At 28.2% G+C, this 24,818-nt stretch overlaps 7 protein-coding genes across 8 annotated transcripts; 3 read left to right on the top strand and 4 right to left on the bottom strand.

Annotated features, from left to right (window-relative positions):
* Window positions 1-300: 300 nt before the first annotated feature.
* Window positions 301-2,294, bottom strand: or (AP-3 complex subunit sigma-2 or). 2 transcript variants are annotated; one of them, XM_035091462.1, is made up of 3 exons: window positions 1,936-2,289; window positions 1,466-1,849; window positions 301-673 (listed from the first exon to the last, which is right to left on the bottom strand). In XM_035091462.1, exons 1-3 carry the CDS (start codon window positions 2,002-2,004, stop codon window positions 551-553), a joined length of 576 nt encoding a protein of 191 aa, XP_034947353.1. In that variant the 5' UTR covers window positions 2,005-2,289; the 3' UTR covers window positions 301-550. The 2 variants fall into 2 exon arrangements, with proteins under 2 accessions (XP_034947353.1, XP_034947354.1); XM_035091463.1 differs by lacking the exon at window positions 301-673 and adding an exon at window positions 969-1,168 and having other exon boundaries at window positions 1,936-2,294.
* Window positions 2,295-2,378: 84 nt separating this feature from the next.
* LOC118071953 (epimerase family protein SDR39U1) lies at window positions 2,379-4,060 on the bottom strand. The gene is made up of 6 exons (XM_035091461.1): window positions 3,868-4,060; window positions 3,638-3,750; window positions 3,231-3,504; window positions 2,893-3,158; window positions 2,720-2,833; window positions 2,379-2,631 (listed from the first exon to the last, which is right to left on the bottom strand). The coding sequence occupies exons 1-6, from the start codon at window positions 3,887-3,889 to the stop codon at window positions 2,506-2,508; spliced, it is 915 nt and encodes a 304-aa protein (XP_034947352.1). The 5' UTR covers window positions 3,890-4,060; the 3' UTR covers window positions 2,379-2,505.
* A 66-nt stretch (window positions 4,061-4,126) lies between these two features.
* MED10 (mediator complex subunit 10) lies at window positions 4,127-5,203 on the top strand. Its single transcript, XM_035091090.1, has 3 exons — window positions 4,127-4,271; window positions 4,433-4,516; window positions 4,715-5,203. Exons 1-3 carry the CDS (start codon window positions 4,132-4,134, stop codon window positions 4,902-4,904), a joined length of 414 nt encoding a protein of 137 aa, XP_034946981.1. The 5' UTR covers window positions 4,127-4,131; the 3' UTR covers window positions 4,905-5,203.
* A 458-nt stretch (window positions 5,204-5,661) lies between these two features.
* Hexo1 (Hexosaminidase 1) lies at window positions 5,662-8,289 on the top strand. The gene is made up of 4 exons (XM_035091361.1): window positions 5,662-5,822; window positions 6,318-7,682; window positions 7,752-7,882; window positions 8,015-8,289. The coding sequence occupies exons 1-4, from the start codon at window positions 5,677-5,679 to the stop codon at window positions 8,245-8,247; spliced, it is 1,875 nt and encodes a 624-aa protein (XP_034947252.1). The 5' UTR covers window positions 5,662-5,676; the 3' UTR covers window positions 8,248-8,289.
* A 218-nt stretch (window positions 8,290-8,507) lies between these two features.
* Window positions 8,508-11,495, bottom strand: LOC118071576 (vasoactive intestinal polypeptide receptor 1-like). Its single transcript, XM_035090767.1, has 7 exons — window positions 11,230-11,495; window positions 10,958-11,153; window positions 10,188-10,504; window positions 9,599-9,859; window positions 9,173-9,460; window positions 8,787-9,017; window positions 8,508-8,704 (listed from the first exon to the last, which is right to left on the bottom strand). Exons 2-7 carry the CDS (start codon window positions 11,025-11,027, stop codon window positions 8,516-8,518), a joined length of 1,356 nt encoding a protein of 451 aa, XP_034946658.1. The 5' UTR covers window positions 11,028-11,153; window positions 11,230-11,495; the 3' UTR covers window positions 8,508-8,515.
* Window positions 11,496-13,475: 1,980 nt separating this feature from the next.
* fdl (fused lobes) lies at window positions 13,476-24,794 on the bottom strand. The gene is made up of 6 exons (XM_035090764.1): window positions 24,136-24,794; window positions 19,833-19,886; window positions 18,087-18,233; window positions 17,328-17,590; window positions 15,815-17,150; window positions 13,476-15,491 (listed from the first exon to the last, which is right to left on the bottom strand). The coding sequence occupies exons 3-6, from the start codon at window positions 18,221-18,223 to the stop codon at window positions 15,344-15,346; spliced, it is 1,884 nt and encodes a 627-aa protein (XP_034946655.1). The 5' UTR covers window positions 18,224-18,233; window positions 19,833-19,886; window positions 24,136-24,794; the 3' UTR covers window positions 13,476-15,343.
* Window positions 19,113-21,893, top strand: LOC118071577 (uncharacterized). The gene is made up of 4 exons (XM_035090769.1): window positions 19,113-19,756; window positions 19,980-20,209; window positions 20,959-21,112; window positions 21,294-21,893. Exons 2-4 carry the CDS (start codon window positions 20,037-20,039, stop codon window positions 21,582-21,584), a joined length of 618 nt encoding a protein of 205 aa, XP_034946660.1. The 5' UTR covers window positions 19,113-19,756; window positions 19,980-20,036; the 3' UTR covers window positions 21,585-21,893.
* Window positions 24,795-24,818: the final 24 nt, after the last annotated feature.

The raw sequence follows: 24,818 nt of genomic DNA, 5'->3' as shown, positions 1-24,818 counted from the left end.
TAATCCGTAGGCGTACTTATTACAAAGAGTGAATTATTTTTTTATTTCATGTAGGAGTAATCATTCCAATCATTCAATTAAAATTAACTATTTATATTTATTTCATTCATTATTTACCCTTGACTGATCTATCTTTAATAAAATATGAAATAATTTTCGACTTATAATTATTTGATTAATCATAATAATTACAATTATAGTTTCTTTACTTAACTTTACTTTTTCTTCATAATTTATTTATTTATTATTCTCTTTAATTCTTTTATAATTCTGTTTTATATATGTATATTTATTTACAATCATAATAATCAGAGGTTGTACTGAATGGATTAATATTATTATTTATAAATGTTGTCTAATAATATTATATTAATTATAAATGTGAAGTCGATCGTCTTGTTAAATCATTTGATAAAGAAAACGTATGATTTGATTACATTTATCAAAATATAAATAATGGTATTGTAGGTAAATAGATTTCATATTTTAAATTGATTGCACATTCTCTAGAAATATTCCGTCAGCGAGGTTCTAAAGATGATATTGCTGGTCAGAATTTCAAGTCTTTTATAGCTTGTGGTAAATCGGGTAACTTCATATCCTTAATTTGCTGTGGAATGTTCATGTTTTTCACTGCAGAGACAGCTCTTGCTGGGGCTGCTGTAATTCCCGCCTGAATAACAATATTATAAGTAATAATTGTTCTCTAATTATTTTAAAAATTACAAAAACAGTATGAAGATTTTTTTTGTAATATAAAGATTCAAAGATTAAAGGAAAAGAAGGTAAGGAGAGAAGAGCAAATTTAGAATATACAAAAATTTAGAAGAATATTCCAATTTTATTAGAGACTATTTGTTGAATGATACATTGTTTCTCGACGTATAAAAATATAATATTGAGCTTCAAAAAAGTTTTTAATCGATATAAAAAAAGTCATATGAAACTTTAAAGAAATATAAATGCAAAAAATATATTGATGACTAAACTTTATATACAGTTCGAAAAAATTAGAAATGCTTTAAATATTTTTCAATCAATCTGACACAACAAATAGAATTTTCAATAGAATATCAGATCTTTGTTCCAGCAGTGATTAAATTTAAAGAGAAGAGCCTGGAACTACAACTGATTGAGGAAGATTAGGAATTCTAGATTTGTTTAATTCCTAGAAGGCATGAGAATAGTATTAAAAATCTAAGTAGTTTAGAATCAATTGTTATATACACATTTATATTGAATTTAATATTGGAATAAAATGAAGTTAATGCTATATATAATGAAAATAATAAATAATGATTCTAGTAAAAAATTTCTCTTTGTATTAGGTCTAGGACCTTTAACAAGTATAATAAATTAATAAGTAAATATATAGTGAAAAATTTATTTCAAGAAATTTTGAAAGAAATACAAAATGATAATAGAAATGCAATAAATGTAAATACAATTTAATAAAATATCTTACCTCTTGTTTTTCTAATTTATTTTGGTCCTCGATCCTTGTAAGTATCTCAGTCATATTAGTTTCTAGAACCATTCCACCCATCACTAATTCATTGAGAATGTAATGCACTTTGTCTACGTGGAAGATGAGATCTAGTTCACAAACATTCTCAAAACATTTATCTAGCGTTTCTACAAAAACTTGGATTAAATCTAATATTCCCAGTTCAGACTCTGAACTATCAACACAAAATACGAAGTAAAGTGTGGCATAGTGCCTATAAATCAATTTATAATCTGATCCACCAATCAAACTTCCACCTTCTAAGAAATTGCACACGTTATCATCTCTTTTAGATACCAGTTGAAATGTTTCTTTTATTATTTGTTGTTGCATATCTTCATTCTAAAAAATTAATAAAATAGCTTGAAGTAATACATACTCTTAGATCATTATGGGATTAAGTGGTGATACTGATAAATTATACTCACGAAATAATGATAAAATTTCGATAAACGTGGCTTTCCATGATTATTAAATACTAAAATTGCCTTAATCATGATTTGAAAAAATATTTTAATCAAATGTGAAATATTTTTGAATTGATTCGAAAAATTAAAATTTATGGGAAGATTATAATAGTTGAGGTTAGGAAGTCATCTGTCATGTATGTTTATTAACTATTCTTATAAAGAGCATATTTAAGCTCTAACTATTAAGTTTTTTCAATAATAATTATTTTGGTAATAAAAATTATAAATTTTTTATAATAAATATTACAGCTTATAAACACAGTACTACTGTGAAAATATTGACAAGCACTGCACTAGTTGATGCAACGAATACTACTCAATATACTGTTTCAATTTATCGACTGCGGTATCTATATTACAACTGTTCTACTTTTGATAATTAGATAAATTTTAATAAATAATTCGTTTATAACAAGCCGTATAATTCTTATTATTATCATACAAAAAAATACAATTAAAAATAATAAAGTTTCTAATTTTTAAATAAATACAGCAATGTATTTATTATTTTACTAAATAATAATCCCTTCAGTAAGGATCTGTATACATTAAACTGGCAAACTGTCGACATGCATCATTGATATCTGAGTAACCGTACTTGAAACCATATTCTAATGGTCGTTTAGGAAATATCTTTTGACTTCCCGTAACAATCTAGAAATCAGAAAAAAAATCATCACATTTCGATTGATAATTATTTGAAATATAATAAATCAAAAATAAGTTCTATGAGTATCAATACCGTAGCTCGTTCTTTTCCGAAAAGAAGATCCAAAAGAAATTTTGGTTGTGGAATAATTGCCGGTCTATGCAATGATTTTGCAAAGGCAGTGGCAAATTGTTTATTGGTGATCATCTAGAAAAATGATATTTATTGGATCTGAAGAAAATGAATGTTTGTTTATTATTATATACCTGAGTTGAAACGCCATTTAATATACCATCGACCTTCTCCTCATTTAAAGCAAAAAGAAATAATTCTGCCAAATCATCTATGTGAATCCAAGGCATATACTGGCTACCATCTCCTAGAGGACCGCCTAATCCAAAGAAAAAAGGCCAGTACGTTTGTTGAATTATTCCTCCTTTCCTTCCGAGAACTACTCCAGATCTAATAATTACTTTTCTGCAGTTACTAGTGGATGGAAGTTCTGACGCCGCTTCCCAATTGTGTACCAAGTCTTTGGAGTATTATTTTTATGAATGTATTGTTCAAATCAATGTGTTAATATTTCATCAATAGTTATTTTTACCTGAGAAAAAGTCATATTTTTCACATTTATCATATTCAGTATACTCCCTTGTATCACTTGGTGGGTAATATGCTACTCCAGAAATTGAAATGAAACATTTTACATTTGAATTAGGAATTGCCTCTGCAAGTATTCGATTTGTATTAACTCTACTCTGCCAAACGGCTTCTCTAAATTTTGGAGTCCAGCGTGAACGTAAATCTAGTACATTTTGACCAGCTACATTTATTATATCTGTTGCAGTTTTTGGAAGTCCTTTTACATTAACTTCAGTCTATCAAAAGGAATTATGCAGATTTATAAATGCAGATTACATAAGCTAAATCATCAAAAGATTAAAGAAGTATTTTTTATTTATCTCTTTTTTATAAAAAATAATGAAATATTATTTATAAAATTGTATATACCCATGACATTTCTTGTGGATTTTTTTTTTGTTTTCGAGTTAAAACTGTTACTGAAAACCCTTCTGTTTTTAAAACATGTACAAGAGCTGATCCAATAAATCCAGTCCCTCCGGCTATAAATATAATTATTATGTAATATTTGGTGATGATTTACTTTAAATAATTAAAAAAAAAAAACATTTCAATTTATGAGCATTTGTTATTTACTAATTGAAACATAGATTGCTTACCTATAATTACGTGTCTCATCATTGCTATGATTATTATTTTTAATATTTCATAATAAATTTATAATCATAAGAATTGCAATTATTCTTTACATTTACTTGATTTAGATGAGCATAATTGCATTATATTTGTTTACAAAAGATTATGTTAACTGATGTAGAGCCTAAATCCGGTAATTGTATATTATAATTAGTGCTCAATACATACACTGACTACATGTGGCAGTAGTATCAACCTACGTACGTAATAGAGGGGGTGAAGGATTCATGTCAATAGTAAAGATGTCGTCGACTCCCTTAGAAAGCTTAGAAACCCAGCTCGAGCTTTTCATTGAAAATGTTCGACAAATACGTATTATAGTGAGTGATTTTCAACCTCAGGGACAGAATGTATTAAACCAGAAAATGTGAGTATTAAATTAATATTTTTTAGTATCTATTAAAGTTATTAAGTAACTATTTCATTTGCTACTTTGTTGCTTCAATCGTTTACATCGGTAATTCCACAACACCCTGCAAGAGGTCGTATCAACATTTGTTTTTAATGCGGGAAATTTGAATTTTTCAGACAAGGACTTGTTAATGGGCTTCAAGAAATCGACAAATTAAAATCGCAAGTTCAAGATGTTCACGTTCCTTTGGAGGTCTTCGAGTAAGTTTAATAAAACCGGTTTTAATCTCGAATCGAAAGGTCTGTTTTAGTTTGCAGACCACACCATTTATTTTCATGTCTGTATATCTTTTTTTATTGCATTTAAGTAGTTTTTATAGTATTATTTTCGATAAACCGGCTATACAATTTTAAATTTAAGCCTGTGACAGTTTATAATAATGAATACTTTTTTTACAGCTACATTGATCAGGGAAGGAATCCTCAACTTTACACAAAAGATTGCATGGAAAAGGCTTTGACGAAAAATGAACAGGTCAAGGGAAAGATTGATGCCTATAGAAAATTCAAAGCCAACTTGCTAGTTGAATTAAATCGAGTATTTCCTAATGAACTTGCAAAATATCGCGCTGTACGCGGTGATGAGTAAATGACTGAAATGGCCAAAAAAATTATATCAGTACCTTGCAATTTTTTACAAGCCATTAAATAATTTAAATAATCAGATTAAAACAATATCAATTTCTTAACATTAACCCAATCATCATTCAAATATCTGTACAATTACACAATGTCCAAATTTACTCAGAGAATTTAAAAATTTTTGTAATTATATTAAATGATCGATTTAATAATATTCAGCTGAGTGATCTTGTAACTCAGTATGTTTGCTTATCCATTAGCAAGAAATTTACTATTTATTTAATGTGAGACGTATTTTATAAATTACTCGAATATATTCGTAATTAGGTAATAGATAAAATGAATATTTAATTATGATATAAATTAGTTTATATAAGTATATGTATATATTGAATACTTTTATTGGTAAACTTGTGTTTAAGTTTTACTAATACAAAATGAATAGCACAATAAATTATATTTAGTTTAAAATTAAAGACTTTTTCTTCAATACTCAAAGTCCTTTATCATGAAAACAATAGCTTATGGATTTTCATGACAATATATATGATAATTCCTTTTATCTCTGAAGAAGATAGTATCAGTTATGATAATCTTAAGGTAATACTTAACACTCGAAACAATTTAGATGGAATCATCGATTTATATTTGCTAAACTGGTTTCTATTTAATTTATTAAACAAAGTGAACCAGTTGTGTTTGACAGTGAATTTCAAGTTTGTATTGAATGTGCCAATCCCCTCTTCCTTTTGAGTTCCCCTTCCTCTGATGACTACAACATGAGCAACAGCATAAAATCATTCTGGCGACCAAGACTTGGACTACGTCCGTTGATCTCAATAGTCATAGTTTCTATCGGTATGATTAGTTTACTTATAACAGTACTCGTTTTTCAGACTTGGTCAGCTAGAGCTGAGGATTTCAGGTAAAGACTTTACCAAATCATCTATTTATCGATAAGTCAATAAGTCTTTTATTACTATCACTTTAGATTGAACAGGATACATTTATTTAAGCATGAAAATAGAAAGTAAAAATCGTAAACATTTTTTTTGAAGTCTTAACAAGTATTATAATAAGTAGACTGTGGTCTAGAAATTATAGATGATCATATTCAAAACTTTTCTGCTTTTGTTCTACTTTCACTTGGAAAGTTTTATCATTTTTGTTGTTTTATTTGATTACTAAAATAATTTCATTAGCATTCATTTTAATCATTTTATAAATACAATGTAGATTCTTAGACTACTCCTACATTATTTAAATTACAATCAGTTATAGTTTATACTTATAGATATCAATAAATACAATCCTATTTTAAATTATTTCAATATATTTTATTTTACTATAATTCTATTTCTTTTTATTTATTTTTTTTCAAGACTAGCTAATATTAATTTATAAAAAAATCTTATTCCAGCTCACCATGGCACTACAAATGCATAGAGCAAAAATGTAAAAAGTTTGAGATTACTCCGGATGTTGTTTCACCCTTATCCTCAGAAGTTTGTCAATTATTCTGTGGTCTCGGATCACTATGGCCAAAGCCCACTGGTCATTTCTCTTTTGGCAACTTTGTAGCTCATTTAGATCCAGATAAAATTGATTTATGTGGCACTATACCGAAATCAGCTGTAGGAACTCTTATGTACCGTAATCTTGATATTTTCAAAGAAAATACCAAGAAACTCGGCGGAAATAATGCTAAGAAAGGCGGTTTATCACTTGGTATTTCTATTAAAGGTCTTAAAAAGCCTGATGACGTTCAATTGACTTTAGACACTAAAGAAAGTTATCGTTTAGAAATTAATCAACCTCTTAGTGACTCAATAAATGCGACAATTACGGCAGAAACCTATTTTGGATTACGCCATGGCCTTGAAACTTTGTCGCAATTAATTGTTTTTAATGACTTAAATAATGAAATTCAAATAGCACGAGATGTTTATATTGATGATGCACCAGTATATCCATATCGTGGTATTTTGTTAGATACTAGTCGTAATTTTATGGACAAAGCATCTATTAAACGTACCATCGAAGCTATGTCAATGTCAAAGTTAAACACGTTCCATTGGCATATCACTGACTCTCATAGTTTTCCATACTCCAGTAAAACTTGGCCCAAAATGACCAAGTATGGAGCATACACGCCTTCCAAAATTTATACACAAGAAGACGTCAAAGAAATTGTAGATTTTGGTTTACTTAATGGAGTCCGAGTTTTGCCAGAGTTTGATGCTCCCGCTCATGTAGGAGAAGGATGGCAATGGGTTGGAGATGATGCTACTGTATGTTTTAAAGCAGAACCTTGGCAAAAATATTGTGTTGAACCACCTTGTGGTCAGCTTAATCCTACTAGCGAGAGGGTTTATGAAATACTGGAGGGAATTTATAGAGACATGATTCAAGACTTCCAACCAGATATTTTCCATATGGGTGGTGATGAAGTAAATGTAAATTGTTGGAACTCTTCCGATGTAATTCGTAACTGGATGCAGCAGAAGATGGGATGGAATTTGTCAGAGTCAAGTTTTATTCAACTGTGGGATGTTTTCCAAGAGCGAGCTTACGAGAAACTAAAATTAGCAAATGGTGGGAAAGATATACCGGTTATCTTATGGACAAGTAAGCTTACTGATGAAGAAAATTTGAAACACTTGGATCCAACAAAATATATTATTCAGATTTGGACAACAGGAGCTGATAATACTATTGACAGATTGGTTGAAAATAATTTCAAAGTTATTTTCTCGAATTATGATGCTTTGTACTTAGATTGTGGGTAAGAATATATTAAAAAAATTTTTTTTTAAACTTATACTTCTAATTAACCTCTCGTTTTTTTTTCTAGTTTTGGAGCATGGGTAGGAGAAGGAGTTAATTGGTGCGCACCTTATAAAGGATGGCAGAAAGTTTTTATGAATTCTCCATCAAAAATACTTAAACAAAAAAACTTGGCATCAAAGAGTCATTTGATTTTAGGTGAGAAATGTTTTTCAAAATTTCGAATTTTTTGTGACTTTATTTAGATTTTATCATATATGAAATATTTTCCAATTTATCTACAAAAATGGAATCTACCGTTGATGAATAATTCATGGGGAAACTTTTTAGGTGGAGAAGCAGCTTTGTGGTCTGAACAAGTTGACAGTGCGTCAGTGGACTCACGTTTGTGGCCTAGGTCAGCGGCAATGGCAGAAAGATTATGGGGAGAACCTGAATGCTCTTGGGAGCAGGTAGAATATCGAATGCTAAGACATCGAGAGAGATTAGTTCAGCGAGGAATATTTGCAGATAGTTTAGAACCAGAGTGGTGTCTTCAAAACCAGGGTCACTGCTATTTGTAATTTTTTTATACTTGTACAATAAAGTATCTTTTTACGTATTCATTATGATAATTATTGAATAAAAGAACAACATTCAATTTTCATTCCATGACTAAAATTGAAAGAGATTACAAAAAATCATCCGTGAAATATTATAAATTTAACTGATTAAATAAAAGCTCCGAAATAATAAGATTAATAAATTCATAAGCTGATTTAAAAAGTTTTTTTATATTCAATATTAAATTTCAATGACATATGAATGTAATAAATGTTTACATACCACTAACTAAAGTATATTGTTACTTAAAATAGCACGACTGGTGTGTGTTCGTGATTCAGGAGATTTAATAAAATATCGATGAGTTAGACTTAAAGAATCCATACCACGTCGTGATCTCCGAGTTTTCCATGTTCTCTTCATTTCCGCTCGAACTTCACCATTGAGTAGGCAGTAAAGTAGTGCCACAAAGCATCCCTACAAGAAGCAAATCAAAATTTCACGGTGGAATATCAACAAAATAAGTGCTGCTCAATTTCAGACACAAGTATTTATTTACCTGAAATGATGCAAAAAATTGATCCCAAAACAACCAAATTAACTCTAAATGATAATCTTTATGGTACGAAAGGCCTAAAAAGATGGTATAGTGTGCTCCAAAAAGGAGAACTAAAACTGAAGTTGATTTAGCCCAGCGTCCATAATGCATTTTTTTGCGTTGCAAGTATACTGAAGTTTTCATTTTAATCAGTAGGACCCGTACAATATTAATGAAAAGAATGAAGTTAAGCTGTTGGACAAAAAGAAAACAGAGATAATAAAATAAAAATTAATCATGATATTAAATAAATAATTTTGCTTATTCATTCATCCTTCGAATCATTGACTAATGATTAAAAGAAGAGGTCAATGTTAGGATAGCTGAAGAATAGTGATAAATCATACCAAAATAGAAACCATGATGGGGATTCGAATGATGAGAAACAATGATGGATTACTGTGCGTGGTCCAACATAATGTATCCTCCATGATTAGCCGAACTATAATCCACACAATAACAACAAAACCGGGCAAACTCCAACCTAGGATCGTATAGACTGTGGTAGTTGTTGAATCGGTGCAAAAGGCGATAAATATTAGATTATGAAGATACAATCCCTCCATAAATATCCAAGTATAATTCGCCACAATAAAGTATTGCCAAAGGCTTGTTATAGCTTTGCATATCCAATTCTGCACGTAAACAAATAAATAAATAAATATAATCATTAATCAACAAAGATAAAGAAAATCAAGTTTTGTAACTTCTTAAAGATGCTATTAACCATTAATAATCATTATCATGCAATAAATTAATACATAGAGTCTTACATTGTTTTCTTTGATAAAAATACTTTTTCCATCAACTAAAACAACATCCCAAGAGAGTCCTAAACCGTCGACGAAAAGCCAATCCTTCAACAATGCCATAAAAGCTCTCATGATAAACGATGCAAACAGATGCATATGTAGACGATTTCTCGGATTTCTCAACTTCTTTAATAATGAAAAAATGATCATGGCTAGAATTAAAGTTGTCAATGAAGAGGTATATCCAATTTTTGAGATTGTTTTTATTATTGGTAACCATTTCTAAAAAATAAAATAATTAAAATGAATTATTAGTTATTATTATCAATATGTTGATGACTTATTGAACAAATCATTTATTTAAAATTTAAATGACTTATGCAGATGAAGTTCACAAAACTCTGATCAGGATAAACATTAATTAAAATACTGATAACAATATAAAATTTAATGAATGAATTCAGAGTTATTAGTGATATTGATATATAGTCCAATTGATAATATCAATGGGTCAAAACAGTTTAGAAAACGAAAAAGACATATTATTTCATAATTCTATAAATAGCCAATCATTGAAAAGAGGTAATTTTCAAATATCTATTAAACATACATTTAATGCAGATGAATTACAAAACTTTCCGTAATCAGAGTATGAAATTTCTAAATCAGCCACTGCAGTAGCAAAGTGTCCAGGTGGAGAAGTGCATAAAGTATAATTACTCCAGAAGATTCCTTCGTTATTTTTATACCATTCTCCGTTCGGTTTGCAGTATTTCGTAGCTTTCGCATTCTCTGGTAAATTATTGTAACCAAGAACAAAGTGTGGTGGACAAGGAAGATGTTTGGTGTCATTTGAATTGGTTTGTGGCCAACAAAGAAGTCCGTCAAAGAATGGAGGACAATTGATTGACGAATTAGTTTTTATGTCTATTGAAATAAGTGTAATTAGTTGTTAATATTATAATTAATAGTGATATTAATATTAATGAAAACATATTTACAAATTTCATTGGTAATAGATTAAATAAAAAGAAAAAATGGTTTTAAATGTAAGTTATATATATTTTTTAAAATCACTTATTTATTTCCTTTTTCTGTATTATTTATGCATTTTTGATGAATAAAACATTTTTTCAGTGTGAAAAAGGTCGTATAAATGACCGCGGTGACAATATTGTTGTGTTAAATATTGTTCTTTATTATATTCTTAGAAATTTTTTTATAGAATTGGCCACAGTATGATAATAAAATACACCAAAAAAAAAAAAAAATTTACTGTAATATTTATGCATTAACTTTCATTCATTAGATGTTAAAAAAGAATTGAAAAAAACAGTTACAGAGCAGCTGTTGTTTAATGAAATGAACAAAAATACTTACAATCTTCGTAGAGTTGATGACACCATTGTCGTTGATTTTCTAAAAACTTGTTGATTTTTTGGTATTCCATTGTTTTCAATATAAAATTTCCATTATTTAAAACAATTATATTATCTGTTTGATGAATAATTCAATTTGCTTTAAAAAAAATTTAATTTTCGTTCCAATTATCTTCTAGTAGCACTTCCTTTAATAACTTGACAAAAGCAAAACATTTATAGTTGAATTATAAATTAATGGATAGTCAAACTTTTAAATTAAATTATATTTACCGAATTTCTTTATCATTTAGGATAAAATGATATATTAAATTTTATTGGAATTCAAATGAAACGCGAAACATTCCATAGTAAATTGATAAATGAAAAAATTTCATTAACAGTTTGATCCTCTTCAAGTGACAACTGTGATGCGTCTGAATGCGCGCCCGGGTATAAATCTCGATGCTTGAGCATTTTTTTTCCACGTGAAAAAATCGCGCAAGCGTCGGTCTACTGTCAGTTTCAATTGTTCTTGTATATGATGGATGATACATGAGACGTAGAATATCAGCATTTCGAAAACATTTTTATTATTAAATACTTGTATAACAAATATTTCTTTTGGATATACTAGTATTTTTACAGTAAAATAATTATTGGCTACATGCCATAATAAACAATAATATTATGAAAGTTCCGGTATAATCAAGTACAGCCAATGTTTCGAATCCATTATCTAATCAATTCTAAAGAGTATGTAGAATGTAAATATGAGCTCAACAAGATTGACAACTAATGGCATTTAATAAAGTGGTTGACTTTTAATTTTCTTAATAATTAAAAACGTTTTTAAATAGAATGAGAAATTCGATTTATTAATTATTATTTTTACACTTTTAAAGCTTATTGAAGAGAATTGATTTACTTAAATGTTTTCATTCAAAAAGATTGTAATGCTAGCGAATTTTTTTTTTTCTAATTAAAAACTATTATTATAATTAATCTTCATCTTTTTATAAAAATTTAGTCACAATAATATTCAAGAAGAGGATTTGAGAAGATTAATAGAATTATTCTATGAATGAATTTCCAGTGGATAGAAATCACAGTCACACGAATTGTGAACAATACATGTAAAAAATGTATAACTCTAAGCACACATAACAAGTTAACTTTTTTGTGGAAATTCTGATTTTATTTCTCTTCCAGTACAGAATTTTTTTTATTGTTTTTTTTACTTAATAAGCTACATATTGAATCAATGCGTTATAACATGAAAAAAAAATGAAATAAATTTGTATAAATTATTTTATGTCTTTTTCAATAGTATATTGATTTTGGCAGAATAGTGTTATTTTATGATTTTTATTTTCTGCTGAAAGATTAATCAATAGCATTAAAAAGCGATTTATTTTTATCGCTACAATGTCTAACGAATAGTATTTCATTTTTTCTACTATTCATGAGCTTTTATCAGCAAACTCATAAGTACGTATACACATCAATTATATTTGAAGTTCATTTATGTACAATTTTTTTTGCAAATTATTTACATTAATCTTATTCATAGTCATAGGCCATTGTCATTATAAAAATGATAATCTAGTCATAAAAGATATCATAAAAACAAGTATAAGTCTATGTTTATAGTATCTCTTGATTAATCCCAATTAAACTGATCTTAAATCGTTTTTCAAACATTTAGGACAATAATATAATCTCTGAATGAACATTAGTTTAAATGTCTAAAACTTTCATTATCAATGCAACTATAATATTTTTAGTACTTTTTTTTTGCCCAGCGATACATATTTCAACCAATAATTTATGCGGCGGTTAGATTAATCAACTACTATAACAATACAAAAATAGTAGACATTGATAAAAATCATGATTCATGTGCCTAATAATTGATAATAAATAATAAATTCTAAAAATTAACATTTACATAGTCTATATATCATTTTTTTAGTTCATTATCTGACTAATTTTTTGTTTAAAACTCTAGTACTTTCAATTAAAAAATTTTTCCATATATGTAACCCTAATTTTTTATTTTTTTTATTCACAAATAAAATAACTCAATATTTTCAAACATTTTCGATAATGATGAGAACGATGTTTCGTTCAAATATATCAACATAATATTTTTCTATGATAGAGAATTATACAATTTCTATAGAACAAATCCGTAGAGAGAAGATTGTATTACTGATGCTTTGATGCATTCATTCGATGTATCAACAACATTTCAAAGCATTAGTAATGCATTCTAGTGCGAAAAAATAATCTGACATATCGAAAGTATTTATTCTTTAAACTTCTTAATAATTGAAAAATTCCAACCTATCCTTAACCACTAATATAAAGATAACAAAAAAAATAAAATAATTTGTTTTTATTAATTCAATATGACGCTTTTCGAAAATTTCAATTTACTCTGTATCTGTAACAAATTGAACAACACTTCGATTTCAAACATAACAATAAAAGGAACAGTAGGATTGTCATAGTGTTTATGACAATAAAACATTGTATTATTTAAATAAAAATAAAACTTTATTAAGATGGTTTAGCACATTTATTCATCTTATACGATTTATAAAAAATACTAGGGGTTAAGGATTATAAAAATACCGCTATTGGCTAATTAAGTTGTGATCGCCATTAAAATTAATTATGCTTGTAGAAATAATAATAATTTAATACAAATATCGACACCTCTAAATATATATATATATATGATTAAGATCATTTATCACTATTATACACTATGTTACAATTTTTAAGTTGATCATTAAGGTATTACAGTAAAAAATTGCTAATTGTAAAGTTCAAAAGTGAACGTAATTAAAGAATTCTGGGTCATTGAGAACATTGTCATTTGTATTGTTCAGGTAATGAACAAACCACGGTTTTATAGTACTTGGGTCTTATTATCTTCATCGTTTCTGCTTTTTTAAGCATAACAATCGTATAAAGTATGTTAACAAAATGTCAGTATTTTACATTATAAAATAGCTCACATAATTTCATTAAATTTTATTCTTGATGACATAATTTAATTCTATTATTAATTTTTGTTTTTACTTTTTTTTATATCTTCATTAAAAAATTTTTGTTATAGTTTTTGTTGTTTAGTTGTCATGAACTTTTTCTAGATAATATTTTTAAAAATCTTTGTTTTTCTCGTTGATATAGCTTCACAGTACGTGATTAAAATTATAAAACTGAGTCTTATAAAGGCACTTTTAAAGAATGAAATGCCAACAATATTAATTTTTTTGTTTAATTCATCTTATGAAATACCTTTTACTATTATTTTATTAGTAATGAATTTATACTAGTCTCTTTTCAAACTTGTCAACGGTCGCGCTAAACGAATTTTCCCAAATAACATTAAGCTTGATTCCGACAATATTTCAAAGACCATTGTCAAGTACCAATTATTTAATCTCACAATCAGTTTATATTCAACACTAATAATAATTAAATGAATAACGAGATTTTAAACACTTTCTAATATTTTTTTATAAATCTATTTAGAAAACAAGTACGAATCATCTTATCGCATGATTGACTAATGTACAATTGAACTCTTGCGCGACCGATAACTACTATACATTTATTCATAGATACTGAGAAAAAATGCACTCATCTAGAAGCAAAGGTAAGGTAAAATATTCTTATCACTTCCTTAAGTAAATCCAACAAATTTCTATGAACACGAAATATAATGAGCAAAAGTTGGACTTTAGATTTATGTTAATTAATAAATGTGATTTTATGCAATTGTTATTCTTCGCTAATGTCAGTAGATCATTAAATAAATTACATGATGGTTTTTTTTTTAATTTTTGTTATGTTGTCATCGTTCATAGAAATAATCAATAAATTATAAAATATTGTTAACCCAACTTACGACAGGATTAAAAAAAAATTTATTCATAATTTGGTTCTCAGTCATTATTTTTTTTAAATAATACCATCAAAAATTTATATATGTTCTCTCTGACGTAATCATGTAGAGTTCTGCTTTATCAAAAATTCTATTGTGATAAAAATAAAAATTGAGATAAAGAACTTTACGTGATCACGTATCATTGTCTTTTGTTTCTCACAATACAAACTATTTTTCATCTATAAGCTCCACTTTCTCAGGCTTTATAGTACAAATTATTATTGTTTAGATCAAATGTCCTTCTAGAATTGATTGTAATCATTACTATTATCATCGCGTCGACATTGATTTATCGAAGAAATTTTGTTTGTATGTACAATCACAGTGAAAAAAAAAACCAATATTTTTTCTATAATAATTACAATATTAATAATGACTTTTTATGTCTTTTGCATCGCCAATCCGTAGTAACTCTAAGCCTGTTTGATTCTATTTAGAAAGCGGTCAGAGGCATTTACCTGGATTCTGAGAGCACCACTGAGGCCACATTGCTTCCGTTTTTAATCCACGATTTTGTAAGAGATCCATATGAGAAGCTAATCTTGTGTATACTGATTCTTCCGTTAAGTAACTTGAGCTTAAAGGATCACTCCTGTAAAAATTTTTATTAAATAAATTAATTAGTATTTAAATAAATCATTTTTCTACGTAGCTCATACAATTTATGATTTTAATAAAAAATCCAAACTATTGATTATAAGACTAAAATTTGTATAAGATTGTAATCCAATTTTTTTATTAGAATATTTGTTGAAAATTTAATTTGGAGAGAAGAGGAAATATTTTCATTCGATCATTTCATAATCAAAAAATAGATTTTTCTATGAAATTAATCGAAATAGTTAATAACGTAATGTGAAAAAATAGAAAACATCTATTTAAAATTCATTAAATAATCAAATTATTGAAATTTACCATACTCTTTCCGCGAAAGCCGAAGCTCGGGGCCATAGTCGAGGTCCCAATGAAGCTTGTCCAATTTGCTCACTCCAAAGAGCCACCTCTCCCCCAAGAATAAGATTAATAGTTGCTTGGTAATCTCTCCAAGGTCTATGATTGTAAACAGTTTGCCAAGTGCGATATTCACCGCACGCAGCTTCTCCTGTTTCCCTCCACTTCCCGAATCCACAGTCTAAATACCAAGCATCAACATGAGATAAAATAACTCTAAATCCGTCCTCTAAAAGATCTCCCGTTTCTGGCCACGCACTGCCACCCCATGTTTGAATAACATGAAGTTTTGGATCAAAATGTAATGTAATCCAAGGGCGTTTGGTTAATGGAGAGCTCCAGAGAATGGCAGCCTTAGGAATTTCATCGTGATTAGCACGAATTATTCGTTGAAGAACTTTTCCTTCAAAGTCAGCCCACATTGAATGGAGATCAGTCAAGTTTTGCATTTGCATTGCTGCTGTTATGTTACTGTACTGAGCCCAACACTCTAAATTGACTTCATCTCCCCCTAAATGTACAATATCACGTACTTCTGTTAAGTCTAAGAGCTCCTTGTAAAGCGTTTCGAGAATTTTGTATGTGTGTTTGTTGATCGGATTCAATTGTCCACAATTAGGCTCCCCACAATAAGAAGACCAAGGCTCTTGATCAACACACAATGCAAGATCTCCAAATCCAAACTCCGGACCCCACTGCCACCCAGCTCCAGCATGTGCTGGTGAATCAATTTCCATGAGTATTCTGATCCCTCTTATCTTCGCATACTCTACTATATCTCGAATATCTTCAGGAGAATAGGTTTCTTCAGAACTATAAGCACCCCATCGAGCCATCTGTGGAAAGACACTAGAGTCAAAAGGAAAACTTTGACTATCAGAAATGTGCCAATGAAAAGTGTTTAATTTAGAAGCTGCCATTCCATCCAACACTCGCTTTAATTCGGACACGGGGAAAAATTGCCTTCCAGTATCGATCATTAAACCTCGATAATGAAACGTGGGCTTGTCTACTACAAGGACATTTGATAACACAGCAAGACCTTGTTTTTCTGTCGATTCATCCCACCAGAACAATTGACTGAGCGTTTCTAGACCATGTCGTACTCCATGATAACTATTAGCTGTGATTCTGCCGTAAAGAACTCTTTCTTTTAAATTCACCTCGAGCTTATAGGACTCATCAGTGTCTAAGAGAAGTCTAGTACTTTGACCTCCTCCAGTATTTAGATGTATCTCAAACTTATCAATGGTCGATTGTTCTTTTATGTTTGAAGATCTTTCCAAATTTCGGATATTTCCTGAAATAACAAAGAATTGATCAATTAATTGAAGTTCATAATTAAAGTGAATGAACTTATAGTACCAATCAATTAGATTAAGTTGCTTGGTTGAGAAAATATATTAAATAATAAGACTACTTTATTTCGAGTTATTAATAAAAAAAATTAGTTCTGAATTTCTATGATAACACTTACCAATGAATACGTCCTTAGCATGCTCCAACAGACTTACAACTTCCTGGTTACTGGCAGTAGTCGTAATAAATTTAATCTGTTGGATAGTCAACATGACACTTCCATCACCAAGAATTACGTTGCCTGTTGGTTTTGGCCAAAGTAATCGATCGTTTCCGCCGCACATAGCCATACAAGCTGCTAGAGACTTTTGTGGTGTTTTCACAGCTTTTCTTTCACATCTATTTGCCACGCAAACCCATGACCATGGCGAATGGAAAGTTCTTTATAATCAACATAAATAAACCATCGTTAATCATTAATTCATGAATAAATAATATTACAATAACCAAAGCATCTAATGAATTTTTTATTCTAAAGATTCATGAATTCTATAAAGAGAAAAATATATTTCTAAATATTCATAAATAAATTTTAATCTTTGAAAAACATATTTTTCTCTTTTAACATATAACATCTAAAATGTTATGCACTCAATAAATTAATCAACGCCATGGTTTGTCTGCTGTTATGTGGTTGTTTTATCAATTTCAACTTTTACCTGTAATTATCTATGTAAAGTTGTAGTTTAATCTCCCAACTATCAATCGTAATGTTATTAATAATCGACAGCATGTGCAACTGCTTGAAACTTAAATTTGGTGTTGATAAAATCGTGAGCATGCATTAATTTTTTTAAATAATCATCAATTAACCAACAATCTAAATAAATGTTCAAATATTTGTATATGTTATTATTTGATAAAATGATATTCATACCTTTTTGGAGTAAATGGTTTCAGAGAAACAAGTGGTGGTGCATGGGTGTACATAGCAATCAGGAAAATCCCAGTAATTAGAACAAGGAAAAGGAGAAACCTCCTCATCCAACCACTAGGAAGTCCTCCTCCTATCATTCTTCTCAACCTGTGAGGAATACAAACAACGGATATTTTATTAAAATAAATATTGTAGCCAACATAGCATTTATTTAAACTTGAATAAATGCTAAATTAAATAGTTGTATATTTGCGTGACTATTTCATTTATGAATTCAGGTCGATTTGTTATCGACTTACCTTCAACATTACAATACTAGAGAAATTATTATTAATAATACGTATATACAAGCATTATTTTTCCATTTTTCAAAATCTTTGTTTGTTTATCACTGATGTCTGACCATTTTAATATCTATACCACTTAAGAATGATTTTTTTTCGAAAACTAGTAATATCAAATGTTATAAATTATCTTAGTTTTTGATGATTAATCGTTAAATAACCAAATTAATATCAACGCAATATGTAAAACAATCTTGTTGACTTTAATATCATTAGATAAAGGTTATCTATAATCTTTACAGTTAATCGACCATTTTTCTCTTTTATCAATTGATTTTTTATTAGCTTTGTTATTATAATAAAAAAAAATTTTTCTAATGCACGCAATTTTCATTTTTATTATTAATAAGTTCATGATAAACAGTTCAAATAATAGCTATGTTATTTTTTCACGCGATGACTTACAATTGAGATACCAATATCTTCAAAATTAAAAATAAATTTCATTGATAGAAAAAAATCTGCAATGAAACAGCATTAAACGTCAATAATGAAAATATGTTAATTCAATATAATGAAAAAGAATGAAAATATTGAGTTGTAGGATTAGACGACAAAAATTAATAAAAAGACAAGTGTTTGCAATTATTATAAAAAAGTATGACGTAAGTAAAAGTAGAAGTTTGGTTGGTGGATTATATTTTCACACACGCTTTCTTATAAGTAGTGTATTGTAGCCAAGCAACGCGCAATGACCACAGTCGAGCATAAAGCATTATCAACATCGGGCGAACTTGACCTCTTCCTGTGTCCTCGTTATCATCATTGTCATCGTTAACACTTGCCCTGAAGATGTGCGTTCATTTGATATGTATCCCAGAGAGACTGTGTCAATAAGAAAACAGAATTCCAAAGACATTTAATCGGAAAATACATTCAATAAATTCTCGAAGGATATCTCGACTCCCAGGGTGCATTTCGTGTTTCCTGAGTGCTTTTAATGTTTGAAGAGTGTGCAAAAAAAAGTTAGTACATTTTAGTGTAAATTATTTTTTTAAAAAAGTGAAAAAAAATGATATTTAATACTCAAGGTAAAGAAGTTGAGTGGAAATTAAATGAAAAAGTGCAATACCCTGATTTCAATAGTGTCAAAAGCCATTACCATGCTAAAGTTGATGATTTAAAATTAATTTAGTGAATTACCTTTTTGAGTATCTTTGAAGACATCGTAATAATCGCAAATTTTTACTGCTGATTGATAACATTGACTCTCAGTGATAAACAAGCTTCAAGTAAAGCTACAGTATACTTTAATGACGGATTTGTGTTGTTAGTCGTGCATAAATGAAAAGACAGAAAGAATATAGATGATCGATGGGAACTAGGGTTCGTTCAAATATTCTACTAGTTCTTTACGCACCATATTTTCATCAACATATTATATATCAAAATTAAACCTCACCTGTCAATCTTCCCTGGGCAACGAAATCATCCACAATTTTGAACTCACTCTAATCTGCAACAGAAATAAATTCATGCATATTCAATAAATTTTAATAGTTTTAACCAATGAATTATCACATTGATAACTATATTTTTTTAAGTACAGTAGAAGCAGTTATAGGGAAACTTGAAAGAGTATCAAAAATTGGATTTTTATTGAACAATGTCAATGATAAGAAGACTTGCTATATTGTCCGCTATAAAATCATTACAATCTAATGGAACTGTTTCTGAAGAAAGTGATCCTTGCCCCTCTGGATATAATATGTCCAGTAACTATAACGGAAACGTAGGCATTTTTGGAGCTAGTATTCATAGCAACGTTTTAATTCAAGGGTACGTTTCCATTTTTAGACTTAGAAATTTACAAAACTGAGTATTTCCATCACATTGATTCCTATGAAAATTCTATCCAATTTAATGACTTCTATTAAAAAACAAGAAGTTATTTTTAAATAAGTATCTATACTTTTTATTCTGCAAAATGTCGACTTCAACAAGGTTAACCAAATATTGCATTAATTCTAAACAGAGAATTCTCCTTTATAAATAAATATATATAAAGTAAAATTAAATAAATTAAGATGATTAATTATTAAAATAATTATTATCAAGTAACAGATGAAGTTGATGGAAAACAAGCTTTTTCTTACTATTTTATTTCAATCAACTTATGTAGTATGCCACGAAAAAATAAAGCTTGTATTTTCCAAAGAGTTATTGCTGTAGTCTGCAGTGTGATGTAGATAAACTTCAACCATTAACAGAGAATTTCTCTTCAGCACAAACCACAATGATTTTTTATTATTATTATTATTACAACCATTTATTGATTTTATTTTAAAAATTAAACTTTCTAAAATATAATACACAAAATCTAATGATGGTAATTTGTTATTTTCAATTAAATATTTTTACATCACTAGTATTGATTTAATTAAATACAGTAGATTTTCTTGGTGTATCAATGAAATAAATTCTTTACTTGAATTAATTCACAAAATTGAAAACCTACTGTAAGCTTCTATTCAAGTTTTACAATTTGATGATCAAAATTGAAACAAAATTTCTTTTATAATTTTTAGAGCAGTATTAATGGGAGCTATAATCACCGCAGTGTTAGTATGTTATTGTTGTTTACGAAACTCTTCAAAAAATCGTCAGCAACAATGTTCTGAGTACACTATAGCAGAACCTGACGTTCAAAGTCTTCAAGTATTTACAACGAACTCGTACACAGTAAATACACTTTTTTTTTATTAAAATAAAGTTATATAAACATGTTTATAAAATAATTTTCACAATAAACAAAATTTATTTCTCAATTATTTTACACCAAATTAAGAATACAAAGTAGAATAGAAATGGATAAATAAAATAATCGAAAATCATGTTAATAATTGGCTAACAACTTTTTAAGGATCGAGAATTTGAAGAGCATCGCTATGATGACTGGTTAGATCGTTCAAATGAAGATACAACACCAGTATCACTACGAACGTGTCCAGGAACACCTGGCCCACCACCAGCTTACGAGAGTTTAATATTCGTGCCACCAAGTCTACCATCACCAAGTCAAAAAGAAGAATCAACAATTAATGAGAACACTATTTGCTCATTAGAAAAACTAGAGAAAAAAGATGAGGGAATAGATGATGGATTACCACCTTATGAAGCAGCCATTAAACTGGCTGCTGATGGATATGTTTAACTTAATAAATCAAATGCTACGATCAAGTTCATAGTAATACTCAGGTTAATTATTAGGATAATAATGATATAAAGAGATAGTTGTTAAATTGATTAGGTTTGATATTTGCAAAAAATACAAACCTTCTGTTAAAGTTACTTACAATATACTTTTGTAAATAGTAGTTAAGTTTAAAATTTTTCTTCAATTATCTAATTATGATACTTAATTTTTGCCAATTATTACTCCATTTTTTTCTTATTTATTTTCTTCAATGTAATTTGCAGTAAAAATATTCTTTTGTATCGTAAAATAACACAAGTGTTTTTAACAAGTACTCATTCTATTGTTAAATATTATCATAGATAGCATTCGTTTACTGTTAATAGATAATGAACTAGCTAATAAAACATTTAGCTAGTTTATACAATATCAAAAAATTTTAAGATTATAATTTATATTCTTCATTAGATATTTCTACTATGTATGTATAGATAATGTAAATAGTTATTCTCATAGAATATTTCATATATATATATATATATATATAATAATTTATTATCAATTTTTCAATACTTATAAATGAAATCATTTATTTTAAAGTCAATATATTTGATTTGGCTAGAACGAAGCTTACAATTTTTTATTGATGATGAATGATCGATCAAAGCAATTCTTCCAATCCATTCATTTATACATATGTAACTGTTTCTGACATAATCGTATAAATACCCTCTTATCGAACGCAAATGTATACACGGGTGTTGTCATAAGTATGAATAATACATGGATCTATATAATAGTTTTGTTTAATAGAGAGACAAACACTATTTAGTTTGCAAAATTAACCTCGAACTTGGTATAACATATCGATTGCCTGTTAATCAATCAAATTTTTATCACACATTATTCTGTCAATTTTTGATTTTTCAATTATACCAAGCTTACGTAAATATATTAAAATAATCAGCTATCGAAATACCAATCATTACATAAAAGAAAGTTAACAACTTTATGATAAAAATAATTTAAAAATTATTACTTTTGATTTTTGATAAATGAAATAATTATTTTTGATAAAAATAATATTATGCAATAGTAATAAATATATAATAAATAGAATAATATTCATGGAAATTTGAAATAAATCTTCAAATCCAGCCAAGTTTCGCTCAGGTCAGACATTCATTGCCCTGAATAGCCGGTCATCTTATAAATAAACCCCTTCGAGCTCAATTTGAATAAGATAGTAATTATTTAATACTTAGTCACAAACAAAATATGAACAAATTACCGTTAATAATTATCATTCACAAAGTCCAGCAATTATCACAATCGTCCTACACTGTTATGTGGGCGCAAACGATCGTTTTCTTTAGCAGGATGTCGTTGGCAGAAGTTTAAATAGTTTTATGAATATTTTTTATGTGTTTTAAAACGACAATATTATCATCTATATATAAACATAAAATACACACTGATAAACCTCATAGTAAATCAACACTGCAATAAGAAACATTTATGTATAGTAATAAAATTGAAACATTTGATATATAACAAGCTTTATTCATTCTGAGACAGATCTTTTTTCTACTATGGCTCAATTGCTCTTATAATGTGTGTAATTGTCTTGACAATTTAATTGAATTAAAATCAATTAAAAATCGGTTTTTTTTCAAGCGAAAATATTACACCACATTTATTTAATTGTACGACATTTCTTTCTACTTTACTGAGACACATAATCAAAATTTTCAATTATTTACTTGTAAGTCTTTGGAATAAAGAAAGTGATATTTGTTTTAAACAGTTAAGGTTTCATGAGAATCAACATAAGATCAAATCCAATTAAATTCTTACGTAAGATAGATAAATATTGCATGAATAAAAAGTCTAGAGATTATTTAAACAATAATTACGTAAAGTATTTTCATTATGTACGTTAAAATTGTTTATGGTTAATCAGAACTATCATAAAATTATTATTTAAATTTTATTAGACAATGTAGTTTTTGAGTAAAAAACAACTTTCGGAACTCATTAGAATACATAATATTACCGAAGTTTTTTGATACTCAATTAAAGTATGAAGTTATTTTAATCCTTCTCATACTCTGCGTGACATTAAATATGTTATATTTCTTTAATTAGATATTTTTATCAGATAAAATTGTATTCTAAATTTTATGAAAAAAATATCCATTGTAGTTAAACAATGTATACCTTGCTATATATTATAAGAAAAAATTATATGAAAAAAAACTTGACAAATATTGAAGGATAAAGTATTTTTTGAGGTTATATATTTACTCTAGGAGATACAAAGTTACTAAATCAAAATCATTGAAAGGATTTTACTGCTCAAAAAAAATTATTTACTCGAAAATAAATTTTAAATTTTGAGTAGACACAAATATTGTACCTGTAAAATTTGTGAGTTACATTGATTATAGAGTAAATTGAATTTGAAACACAGTAAAAAAGAATCAAAATAGTTCACAAGAAGGTACTTTAAGGACATATTCTTAAATCTCTCCAGCATCTCTTCTGTTTACAATTGTGCAACACTCACCTACAGACGTCTCTTTTATTGTTTTAGACGCTTTGATGTTTTCAACACTCGCTATTTTTTAAATCTTCTTTTTTCTTCGTTTTAATTCCATTCAATATCACAAAAGCATTGTATTAAACTCTGAGTGAAGCTCCAGGAAATATAGATTATTTATGTATTTTACTTATTCACAGCGTAATGAGAAAGAGAACGGTAATGCTTGTTGTATGAACGGTGACGATCCCACAACGGTATCCCGGTGCCATATCAGAGGAGAAAATACTATTTTACTGGCGCGCACACTCACGTCGATTTCTCAGTGACTGTACGAAAAAAACAGCAATGAAAACATCTAGCTAATTTTTTTTTTACTTGAGACTTTTCTGACAATAATCTACTGCGACGCTTTACGGAACCCGACTAGCATCTCTCATTTCACTTTGACAATCTCATGCATGTCTCTACCGCTATTTATCGTGTGCTAATGTATATGTGCTTGCATTACTACGTTAGTATATTCCGTACACCTATTCGTATGTACACGTTTATCTACATGTTGTCGCGGGAAAGACAAAATATAGATAAATTGATCAAATTGCATTACCCCGTCATCTACCACGGATTTTTTTAACTTCTTCAACGCTAGTTATGTCGATAATAACATCTGATGGTACAAAATATTTCAATGCTTTTGTTTAAAAAAT

Source organism: Chelonus insularis, unplaced genomic scaffold (assembly GCF_013357705.1).
Source record: "Chelonus insularis isolate UGA/USDA-ARS -01 unplaced genomic scaffold, ASM1335770v1 contig_88_pilon, whole genome shotgun sequence".
In the NCBI taxonomy this organism is placed as follows: domain Eukaryota; kingdom Metazoa; phylum Arthropoda; class Insecta; order Hymenoptera; family Braconidae; genus Chelonus; species Chelonus insularis.
This window is presented reverse-complemented; position numbering and strand designations above follow the sequence as displayed.